The following is a 12,403-nucleotide window of genomic DNA, read 5'->3' as shown; positions in this document are numbered from 1 at the left end:
CATCCAACACCTTCCTCACCCCCATCCAACACCTTCCTCATCCCCATCCAACACCTTCCTCACCCCCATCCAACACCTTCCTCATCCTCATTCAACGCCTTCCTCACCCCCATCCAACACCTTCCTCATCCCCATCCAACACCTTCCTCACCCCCATCCAACACCTTCCTCATCCTCATCCAACACCATCCTCATCCAACACCATCTTCATCCAACACCTTCCTCATCCTCATCCAACACCTTCCTCATCCTCATCCAACACCTTCCTCATCCCCATCCAACACCTTCCTCATCCTCATCCAACACCTTCCTCACCCCCATCCAACACCTTCCTCATCCTCATTCAACGCCTTCCTCACCCCCATCCAACACCATCCTCATCCAACACCTTCCTCATCCCCATCCAACACCTTCCTCACCCCCATCCAACACCTTCCTCATCCCCATCCAACACCTTCCTCACCCCCATCCAACACCTTCCTCATCCTCATCCAACACCATCTTCATCCAACACCTTCCTCATCCTCATCCAACACCATCTTCATCCAACACCTTCCTCATCCCCATCCAACACCTTCCTCACCCCCATCCAACACCTTCCTCATCCAACACCATCCTCATCCAACACCATCTTCATCCAACACCTTCCTCACCCCCATCCAACACCTTCCTCATCCTCATCCAACACCTTCCTCATCCCCATCCAACACCTTCCTCATCCTCATCCAACACCTTCCTCATCCTCATCCAACACCTTCCTCATCCCCATCCAACACCTTCCTCATCCTCATCCAACACCATCTTCATCCAACACCTTCCTCACCCCCATCCAACACCTTCCTCATCCCCATCCAACACCTTCCTCACCCCCATCCAACACCTTCCTCATCCTCATCCAACACATCTTCATCCAACACCTTCCTCACCCCCATCCAACACCTTCCTCACCCCATCCAACACCTTCCTCACCCCCGTCCAACACCTTCCTCACCCCCGTCCAACACCTTCCTCATCCTCATCCAACACATCTTCATCCAACACCTTCCTCACCCCATCCAACACCTTCCTCACCCCATCCAACACCTTCCTCACCCCCGTCCAACACCTTCCTCACCCCCATCCAACTGCTCAGCATCCTGCAACCACTCTGTCTCCCAGCTCTACACTCATCCCTCTTCATCTCTTCACTGGATCTCCTTCAGTTATGTTAGCTGTTCTGTTCTGGGAATAAACGTCTGCACGTTATGTGTGACCTGTAAAGGAGATTTGGGTCTGGGTTCTGTTGGTGTAAATGGTCAGAGGAGAACCCATCAGCTGGTCCAGGAAAGGTGGCTGTTGGTTCTACTTAGAAATAGAAAGGTAGACGTGCTTCAAGGAACGATGATGGAGACCAGAAAGGGATCGGTTCTTTTTTCTTGCATATCCCTAAAACCCAGATCCAGTTTCAGTCTGATTCTTACACCAGATCAGCTAAAACCTCAACAGATAAATAAAATGATCATTTTTAGGTCAAGGTGTTAGAGCAAATAGATGAACGGGTCACTTCCTGTCTGCCGGGGCTGCGGCACGTTAAAGTAAAACCAATGCAGCCGATGACTTCCTTCCTCTCACTCTGAGTCTGTCCTTCATCTCTGCAGCTGCCAAACCAGAGCAGGATGGAGAGCAGCCAGGAGGTCGTCAGCCAATCTTCTTCTCTGCTGCCCATCACCGGCTTCCCCATGCAGGTCACGACCTTCATCTTTCTGTCTCCTTCCAGATTTCTTCTGTTTCTACTTTTTTGTCAAACTCGAATGTTTCAGCTCATCAAACAAATGTTAATATCATCAAAGTTAACTTGAATAAATCCAGACACCAGTTTATTAAAGTTTCTGACCCAAGCGGACCCTAAATGTTGTTTTAATTAACTTTGATTAATCTTTTAGTCCTGATCACTGCCAGACCTGTAGAACCAAGAAATGACTTCAATCGATCCTATCTGGCAACAAGAAGTAGGCTAAAATATCTCTTAAAGCAGCTTATTGTCCACTGCTTTAGATCAGAGGAGAACCAAAGTCCCTGACATTGATCCGTCTGGGAAGGTTACGAAACCATTTGTGAGAACCAGTATCCACAGATGGAGAAAACATGGAACAGTGGAGAACCTTCTCAGGAGAGTCTCACCTACTAAAATTACTCCATGAACCTATAAATGACTCATCCAGGAGGTCAGAGAAGAACCTAGAACATCATCTAAAGCTCTGCAGGAGGCTGTGGGTCCTGTTACATCTGGAGTAAAACTAACAGCATTTCAGAATCAGAACATCATACCTACAGTCAAACATGGTGGTGGCAGTGTGATGCTCTGGGTCTGCTTTACTCCTTCAGGACCTGGACGACTCGCTGTAACTGGTGGAACCATGAATTCTGCTCTCTAGCAGAAACTCCTGAAGGAGAAGGTCCAACCATTAGTTTGTGATGTAAGCTCAAGTCAACTTGGGTTCTGCAGCAGGACATTGACCCGAAGCACAGAACCCACCCACCTCTGAATAGTTAACAAATAAAATGAAGGTTTTGAAGTGTCCTAGTCAAAGTCTGGACTTTTGATTGAGATGCTGCAGCAGGACCTTCAACAGGCCGTTCCACATTCCTCCATTGTGATATTAAAGACTCGGTTCCAGTTATCAGGAACACCAACACAAGGGAGGAACAACCAGTTATTAGGTTTGGGGCGTACTTACTTTTTCACATAGGGTCACGGTTTGGATAATTTTATTTCATCAATAAACCAAATCATGATGCAGTTTACTCATCTGGTGTGACAACAAAGTAAAAACAACAGAAATCTGTGAGGGTGTACTTACTTTTTCACAGCGCTGTGTGTTAGACTCTAGATTATCAGCAGTCTGGAGGAGGTTGATGTTCTGAAGTGGTTCCAGACTTGATGATCAGATTCATTGTTTCTGCAGGAGTTTAACCACACCAGCATCTTCAGTCGGGCGTATGGTAAAAACCTGCCTCCCAGCTCCAAACCTGATGCTCCCATGATGCAACAGGAGCCCTCCCTGTACTCCCTGTTTGAGGGGAACCCCTGGTCCCCCTCCCTCCCTGCCAGCTCAGGTAACGTCCTACCTGCTCAGGTGTTCTTTAAGGAAGTTGCATCATTACTCATGTCGCTCTTTGATTGGCAGACCACTCCACCCCGGCCAGTCAGTCCCCCCACTCCTCCAACCCCAGCAGCCTGCCCTCCTCCCCACCCACTCACAACCACGGAGCCGTGTCCTTCTCCAACTTCGGGCCCATCGGAACTCCGGACAGCCGAGACCGCCGGGTCCTGGACCGCTGGAAGGCAGAGAAACCAGGTGAGTTTATGAACAGTGTTCGTACAGGTGCTTGAAATCCTTGAAAATGCTTGAATTTTAACAAGGTGTTTTCAAGGTTTGGAAAGTGCTTGATATTCTGCCTGCACAGATCTGTAATAAAGATTAAAAAGCTCAGTTTGATATTTTAGGCACCAAATAGAGAACGATCATTTGGTTTTGCCTCGCTGCTGCTCAGAGAGGGTCTGCTCCTTTTCGTATTACCGGCGTGTGAGCAGCAGACATCACCAGCCGCTGGACCGGCGGCGTCCTCTTGCATATCTATGAAGCAGACCTACTCTGTGTCTTGCTAGGTGTGCACGTATGCGGTGAGCCGGAGAAAACAGCGCGCATGTTTGTTGTTTTAATGACCGCTGACTTTGATGAGGCTAGAAACAAAACATGGTTGAAACGAGGACCGAATCCTCAAGTAGCTTCCTGCTACATATGCAGGTAGGACCTGGATGTTTTAGCGAAGGGACAGTCGGTGCTGTCCAGCGGGACGCCGTAGTAGTGGGAGGGAATCTTAAATCTAAGCTAGCTTTCAGCTTTGCTGGTAAATTATAAATTGATTGAAGGATGGATGGAGCTGGGATTTTATGTCATCTACTGTACTTTAAAATGTGAAACAACAAAATATTAAAAAAACGCTAGTAAAGGTGGTTAGCTAATAGTTTAATGCTCCGTCATGCGTGCTGAGCCTCTGATGTCTTCGGGGTCCTTCTGCCTGAATGTCTATTTCATATTAAAACCATAACCTGGAGAATTTGAATCAGTTGCACAGTATTTTAGATGGTGGATTGGCCTCGTTTATATTGCCGTGTGCGCCGGGTTATAAATCTCACAGAGATACAGACTCCTCTGAAGTTTGGTGCTGGAAACGTTTCCAAATCTACTTGGAAAATGCTTGATTTTTACTGTGGGAGAAGAGTACCAAACCTGGGAGAAGTTGGGATTTCACTGTCAGACAGAAACAACTTCAGGCATCCCAGGAATAACCTCAGAGGTTTTAGGGAAATGTCTGATTAACAGAACCTGTTACAGATGAAATAGTCCCTGTATTGGCCTATAATACAGTCTAAGTCAAGCTACACACCAGCTCCACCCTCAGAGGGTCAATAAGGGTTGGGTTGGGTTGGGTTGGGTGTGTTTTCGGACCTTTATCAGAGAGACCGGTCTGGGCTTTAATGTCTCTGCTGAGGCTGGAAACGGCTGCTGCAGCGACACCCAGTGGTTGTCTAAGGTTCTACAACAGGCTTTCATTTCTTTTTACCTGCTAAAGCGTAAACCTGTGGTTGTCTGTTCAAATGAGTGATAGGAAGAGATAATAAGTTAATAAAACCATTCAGCTGCTGTATTCCTGAAGCCCTCCTGTGTTTAGGAGGGCTTCAGGAATACAGCAGAGGTCCCCAACCTTTCCTGGACGTTGGTGACCTCTGCTTCCAGCTCTTGATGTGTTTGTGCTGCTGCATTCCAGGAACCGGCTTTGGTCTGGACTACCTTCCAGCTGCAGCCACCTCCACGGCGCCTGATTCCAGCTGGCACCAGGGTGGCTCCACGGGGAGCTCCTGGACCAACCAGGAGTCTCCTATGGAGGAGTCATCTTCAACTGTGCTGCTTGATAGCCTGAAGGTGATCCAACTTCCTGTCAGATATTTATTCCACCGCTCAGTTCAAGGGTTAAACATTGCAGATGTTTCCTCAGAGTGGAGCAGAGCTCCAGATCTTTCTTTGAACACTCATTCTGACCATGCCTCTCTAACCCCCCCTCTGTGTCCTCTGCAGTCCATCTGGTCCAGCTCTATGATGCAGCCGGGCCCGTCGGCGCTGGAGCAGCTCCTCCTGCAGCAGAAGCAGAAGCAGCAGCGAGGTCACGGCGCCATGAACCCGCCGCACTGAACGGCAGCGCGAGGCGGCGCTTTGTGTCCGGACGAACCACCACCAGGAGGAACGAAGGGAAACAAACACACATAAAAATGGGAAATTAAACCGGCGAGAAACGGTGGAGGCTGGGGAGGCGACACAACCCCCCCGACGAGGCTCAATCACCACCCCCACCCCCCTCGGCTGTTCGAGGAGCAGTGACGCCCCTCCTGGATCGGAGGGTGCGGGATCTCTTGACCCGCGGTGTCACGCTGCCGCCGGGTTTCCTTCAACCGGCCGAAATCTGAACTTTAAGGAACCCTCCCAGCAACACCTTGGACCCCCAAATTCAGACAGACGCTACATCTGAACAACTCCCCTCTCATCTAGAGATCTTCTTTCTTCACAGAAAAACGTTGGACCTCCTGGACGTCTGCTTGGATGTACGGCAGACTGAAGCGGGGTCATTCTGAGAGGGCGAGGACAGTGTGGTGCTCTGGTTTATGGGGGGGGACAGGTGAAGCGCAGGGGGTGAAATACCAGACTGGACTTTCTGATCTCTCCTTTCATTTCATTGGAGTGGAGGAGGACGAGGAGGACGAGGAAGATGGAGGTTTACAGCTCTTTAAATATCTACTGATTATATATCGGCATAGTTGGACTGTGGGAGGGGCTTGTGGACAGGAAGTCTCCCAGGGTGGGCGTTGGTTCAGCGACGTGACCTTCAGGAAGGACTAACCTGAAGACTGGAGGAGGATGCTGGGGAACGTTGTGGGACAGATGGGAGAACCAGCGTGGGAGGGGCTGAGATCGACCCGGTCCGTCTTAGTGTTACTGTTAGCTTACAGAGATTCCAGATATTAACTCAAAAAGAAAAAATGTATTTTGTGATTTGTTTGTAGCAGTTTTAGCTTCTCGCCCTCTGAGGAGGACACGGCTTCATCCGTTAGCTTCTTGCCTGAATCCTTCCGGGCTTTTCTGCCTCTACTTCCTGCACCGCTTTACTAAATGAAGAAAAAAACTAAAGGTGTAACCCTGCTTGCTTCCTGAACCGGCATCTCCTCTCTTTCTCTTTCTCTTTCTCTTTCTGTTCTTGTTTTAGTCGCAGCTCCTGTGTGCCTGCTCGCTGTCCCGCTGCTTTCTGGCCTCAGACAGGTGTGTCCAGGTCGCCGGGTCCATCCAAATGTTCTGAAAGCTTCCTCTTTAACGAACAGTGACATCCTGAAGCCTCGCAGCTTTTTCTTCAGCGTTGAACTGAAGGCCAGAAACTCGAGCTAAAAGAAGCGAATTCAGCTGAAACTTGTTAAATTATTCGGAGAAAATCACCTGCATGATATTAAAAACATTGGAAAACTTTACTGATCAGAAGCAGTTTGGAGAAAAACTAAAGTTTGTCCAAAGCCAATAAATTCTGGTGCCGAGTATAAATAAATCCTTCTAGAAACCTCGTTAAGGACGAGAAAGGTCCTGACCGAGACCATCCACGTCTTCATCTCCAGCCTGAAGCTTCATAAATCAGGGGCTGTGGCGACATCTTATGGTCAGAGGTGGTCACTGCATCTTGTCTGATTGGGTTTCCAGTTTTACTTCAACCTAACTGGAACAAAAAACTCAATATTACTCAGATATGTATGATCACTGCGTGTTCTTCTTGATAAATGTATGTTTCTGGAACCTTCTGTAACAGAACATAATGGTTCTGGGTTTTAGGTTGGATACCGAACATCCCAGCAGGATAAAATCATCACTCATACTGTTGAGCTGTTAAAGGGTGTGTAAATATTCAGTTATGAAAAATAAGGTGCAGTTTTTGTTCTGAAACTTCTGCTGATTATTAATTATTGATGGCTTCAGTTCTGCTGTTTTACTGCACTTAACATGTTGGTGTTGAGCTGCAGCTCAAAGAAATCTGCTGATAGTTTTATTTAAAGTGATTATTTCTGTCTGAAACAATAAAAGAAGCAGAAAAGTTTCATCTGAAAACATCAGAAATATTCAAGCAGTTTGTTTCTGCTCGCTTCATTTTTAACAGGAGCTGAAATCACCTGCGACCTTTTAATTTCACTTTTATCAAACTCCTGAAGGTTTAAAGGTTAAAGGCTTGGCCCTGGTGTTTCACAGCCAATCAGAGTGGAGCGAGTGCCAGCCGGCCAATCAGGACTCTGTTAGGCCGGCTAGGTCAGGTCCGACTGCAGGGATGTAACTCATGTTCTGTTCAAATGAAAAGAGAAATCATTTTACACGTCTGGTTCCTCTGGTCGTGCTTCATGTTGCATTTAGAAGATGTCTGAAGAAAAGCTGAACTGAACCTGAGGACAAATGTGGCCAGATCCAAACGTCTGTTTTCATGTAGTAGGCTCTCCATGAGGTCCAGACCTGGTTCTGGTCCTGGTTTTACTCTGATCTGGGGAGTTGTGTGGGTTTTTGGGTCCTCATGGTTTGGATCATCAGACTGGTGTTCTGGTTCAGGTCTGAGCTTTGACTTCATGTGTTTGTCTCTGTAGACGTTCAGATTTGGTGGAATTAGTCTTTCAATAAATGTGAACTATCTTCTCCCTTGACTCTGCCTGTTTATTAGAGCAGGTTGTTACCAACAGAGAGATGATCTTCTCCAGACCTTCATGTAAACGTCATAAATCACTGATCAAAGTCAGAAACTAAAGGTTGATCCAGTCACTAAATACGACACCAGTTTCTACGACCTTCAGCACTGAACGAGAAGATCCACATGAACCCGCTTCCAGGAGGAGCTGGAGTCAGGGTCACCCAGGAGAAAGGTTGGGCTTTTTCTCTAAGACCAAACCAGTCAGAACTCAGAGGTTCAGCAGCATTAAAACATCTGGAGTAACATGAGCTCATGGTGGACAGGTAACCATGTCTGCTGACCTGGACTTCCTTCTGCTGTGACCTTTCTACCTCAGCATGGGTCTAGTGTGAGACTGAAGATCATCACACAAGGTCAACACCAATAACCAGGTGATTCAAACACCAGAGACTCAAATCTCAGAAGATCAGACCAGGAACTGGGAGTCCACAGCACCAGGACCTCCAGCCAAACTCAAAGGATTTCTTTCCTCCAGATGAAACTGTTCCAAGGTGTTCTCCAGCAGGTTCCTACACTACTTCCATGCGGATCAGCAGGTAACCCCTGTAGATGGTGCAGGAACATGGCCGTTCTCCGGGGCGTGACCTGATGTGGCGTCTGTGGGTCGCAGAAACGACGGCTGCTCTCCCCTGAATCCTGGTCGAGGCGATTAAACGCCAGCTGCAGGAATACGGCGTCCCGTCAGGGTGAGACCTCCCACCGAAGTCTGAGAGGAAACCTGTTTCTCCTGCGCTCGGATCAAAGCCTCAGATGTTTGGTGAAGTCCTTCATCAGCGATGACTCTGAGGTTCCTCAGCCTTCGTGAAGCTCATCTTCAGCTTGGTGTTTTTAGATACAGAAAACAGCAGAACCCGACCGCCGTTTGGTTCTGGTTCACTGTGGATATTTTCCTTGAAGGTTAAGGTTTTCAGTAAGGTATCAGAATCCTCCATCAGAACCAGCTGCTCCTCATCCTGACTGCAACAGAACTCTTTTTGGTCTGGACTGCAACTCCTCCCCTGGTTAATCAGGAATTTTCTTTCTAATGACTCTGTTGAAGTTTAAAGAGACAGGGTCGGGTCAGCGGGTCGGGTCAGATTAGGTCGGGTCGGGTCAGGTCGTCGGGTCGGGTCAGATTAGGTCAGGTCAGTGGGTCGGGTCAGATTAGGTCGGGTCGGGTCAGATTAGGTCGGGTCAGGTCAGCGGGTCGGGTCAGATTAGGTCGGGTCGGGTCAGATTAGGTCGGGTCAGGTCAGCGGGTCGGGTCAGAATTGGTCGGGTCGGGTCAGGTCTACACATGTTGCTCATTTATGCAACATTTCCGGACTGAACAGACCAGGATGTGACCATATCTAACATTTCTGCACATTTGAACTCTCCGTGTTCGTCTATAAACAGAAGAAGAAACGGTTCTGTAAAATACGCTGACATGAAAACTTATTCAATTTAGCTGCTCCTACTTCAAAATGTTTTCCAAAATCTAGATCAGAATAACGTAAAGTCTGCCAGGGATGATCTGAGCGAACACAAAAAGCTGCTCCACCCATGGCCACGACGACAGCCCTTAGCATCACACTGCCACCACCATGTCTGATGGTAGGTATGATGACCCTTTTCCAAAATGATCTGTTTTCCACCAGAAGAAACGAGACCTTAACCAAATGTCCACTGATCAGTCAGTCGGGACGTAGTTTCTGGTAGGTTGAGAACTACTGAGGAGGTTCTCTGGAGTCCTACAGAACCCACTCTGGACCTGGTTCTCTGGAGTCCTACAGAACCCACTCTGGACCTGATTCTCTGGAGTCCTACAGAACCCACTCTGGATCTGGTTCTCTGGAGTCCTACAGAACCCACTCTGGACCTGGTTCTCTGGAGTCCTACAGAACCCACTCTGGATCTGGTTCTCTGGAGTCCTACAGAACCCACTCTGGACCTGGTTCTCTGGAGTCCTACAGAACCCACTCTGGACCTGGTTCTCTGGAGTCCTACAGAACCCACTCTGGATCTGGTTCTCTGGAGTCCTACAGAACCCACTCTGGACCTGGTTCTCTGGAGTCCTACTGAACCCACTCTGGACCTGGTTCTCTGGAGTCCTACAGAACCCACTCTGGATCTGGTTCTCTGGAGTCCTACAGAACCCACTCTGGACCTGGTTCTCTGGAGTCCTACAGAACCCACTCTGGATCTGGTTCTCTGGAGTCCTACAGAACCCACTCTGGACCTGGTTCTCTGGAGTCCTACAGAACCCACTCTGGATCTGGTTCTCTGGAGTCCAAAGCCTTAGAAATGGTTCTGTAACACTTTCCAGACTGACAGATGTCCGCCACCTTGTTGCTGTTTCAGATCTTTCAGCCTACTTCCTGCCGTCATTTGAAAACTGCATTTTGTATTTCCTCAAGGAATCATTTTCTAATATAAAAATTAGTTTCATCATTGGAAACCGTTGGAGTAATGAAAAGCTTTTTCAGTGCTGTGTATGTTTTAGAGAACCTTTAATAAACGAGTTTTTACTTGGAATAATTATTGCTTCAGTTGCAAATCAAACAGATGATTTTCCATATTTCTGTTTTTAAGAGAAAAACCTGAAAATAAACCAAATTAAGTTTGTCTCTTCTCCATCCTGTAGAAATGTTTAAAAGTGGCTCCATGTTCTGCCACATTTTATCACTAATATTTTCTGTTTCTGGATGAATTAAAGTTGTTTTACTTCCCAGCTCTAACCTTTAGTAGGATTTTATTGCGTTCTGGTTCCTGCTCATTATCCCAGTGTCAGAAACATGCATCCAGTTCATCTCTGATGGTTTTCTCAGGCAGGAAGGAAATTTAACTTAATGTACAGCCTTTCTTCTGATGCATTTTTAACTCAGCAACAGCAGCATTTACAGCTTCAATAATGATGGAAAAGAAAAAACTCCACTGAGTTGCAACCAGATCCAGCAGCTTTCAGTCATAATTGTTCTTTTAGGCCTAATTTCATTTAAAACACAAGATGAGCTGCCTGAATGTGATAAACAACTAAATTAATCTTTCTGTGGAATAATTACAGCTTCTGTTGTTTTTTACTGACATGCTTTGACCCAGAAGATTGGTCCAGTTGGACCGGACAGGTTTTCAGAGCTTTAACTGAGCCCAGAGGCTGCAGCACTAGGTGTGAAAACACTCGAGAAAGCCAAGGAGCCGGATGTAAATGTGTGTTTTCTGTAGAAGAGGGACGGCAGGTTGTGATGGAGCAGTTTGATAACCTTGTTTCCAGCAGAGAAGCTCACCACTCAGGATGGAAGGTCTTCATCAGAACGGCATTCTGGAGGAGAAACTGGTTTCTGCTGTTAGCGCTCTGTAGCGCCACCTGAAGGTAAAAATGGGGCAAGTCTTTAAAGTCAGCTGTAATTGTTCAGGGCAGTTTTATCCTCCCATGAGCAGAGTTTCTGTGAAAACATCAGTTTATCTGTTTTTATGCTGATTTAATAATGTTAATTATATAAAAACCACAGATGTAAATATGTTGATAAACATGTAATACTTGACCAAAAAAAGATGGATGCGAACAAAGAACTAGAACAGAAGGAGTCTAATAAACTGAATGTTAGTTTTTCTTTGCAGATCTGGAAGGATAAAAAGTAAAGCTGGAATATTTTACTAGAAGCTGTGAGGATCTGTGTTGGGTTTATAACTGAAAGTTTAACTTTGACCTTTCTGAGGGTTTTCTTTCTGCATCTTATAGCAGAAACGATTTTCGAAGGAAAGTTTTGATGTGAATAAAGGAGACAAAGCTGTTTTCAGAAGTTTTAACAGCTGATTCCAGGGCAGAGGTCAGGAGTTCAACTTTACTGGTCGCTTTGATTTGTTCCTAAAACATCTTTTTTTATTATTTATAATCCAATATTGTGCAATAATACACTGAACCTTGGACCGTTTGAATGGGTGAGAACTGGTTTAACTGGAACCTTTTGGGGTTCTGTTGATTGATGCAACAGAAACAAACTTCATAAGAAAAGTTAAATCCATCAGTTTTAATAAATGTCACCAGAGTTAGTTTGTTCATTTCCAGCAATCTAAGAAGCCTCAAACATTTATTATTTATTGTTCAGATGATTCAGCTGCTCGTTGAACAGAAATTAATTCACTGCTTGCTTTTCTGTGAGGCAGGAGATCCTTTCTGGGATTTAGTCTGAAGACTCATCTCCATCCTGAAGCTCACGACTGGAAAAAGCTTCAACATCCATCTAATAAGAACCAGCAGAACTTTAGGCGGTCGATCTTCCTCAGTCAGGAGATCCAATCTATGACCTCCTGCAAAAACATTATTACATTTATACAAAACTATCAGAACTTGAGATATTAACTGGTCGGCATATAAACTATTTTAAAATATTATAAATATTTGAGTCAGAAGGTTTGTGTTTGAGGGTAAGTTTTTGGTGTGATGTTGAGCTGAATCAGATACCGGTCCTCCTCTCTTCAAAGCAGCCGCAGCGTCGAAGTGAAAAACCTCAAACCACCTTCAGCTGCTGGAGCGACGCTCCCATAGAGAAACAGTTCAACAGTTTTTGTACGAGTGTTTCTCACCGTGTTTACGGACCACAGTGACTCAAGTCAGGCTCACAGTTTGACAAAAACCTTC

The 12,403-nt window shown here is 46.4% G+C and overlaps 1 protein-coding gene across 2 annotated transcripts in view; it reads left to right on the top strand.

Annotated features, from left to right (window-relative positions):
* Positions 1–7,759, top strand: part of smg7 (SMG7 nonsense mediated mRNA decay factor) — a 32,489-nt gene extending 24,730 nt beyond the window's left edge. For both annotated transcript variants that reach the window (XM_047367076.1, XM_047367075.1), the window contains 5 exons: positions 1,638–1,724; positions 2,946–3,096; positions 3,168–3,338; positions 4,813–4,967; positions 5,121–7,759. In XM_047367076.1, the coding sequence (XP_047223032.1) occupies positions 1,638–1,724; positions 2,946–3,096; positions 3,168–3,338; positions 4,813–4,967; positions 5,121–5,234 (678 nt within the window). In that variant the 3' untranslated portion in view covers positions 5,235–7,759. The remainder of the gene's footprint in view (positions 1–1,637; positions 1,725–2,945; positions 3,097–3,167; positions 3,339–4,812; positions 4,968–5,120) is intronic.
* The last annotated feature ends 4,644 nt before the right edge of the window (positions 7,760–12,403 follow it).

Source organism: Girardinichthys multiradiatus, chromosome 6 (assembly GCF_021462225.1).
Source record: "Girardinichthys multiradiatus isolate DD_20200921_A chromosome 6, DD_fGirMul_XY1, whole genome shotgun sequence".
In the NCBI taxonomy this organism is placed as follows: Eukaryota; Metazoa; Chordata; class Actinopteri; order Cyprinodontiformes; family Goodeidae; genus Girardinichthys; species Girardinichthys multiradiatus.
This window is presented reverse-complemented; position numbering and strand designations above follow the sequence as displayed.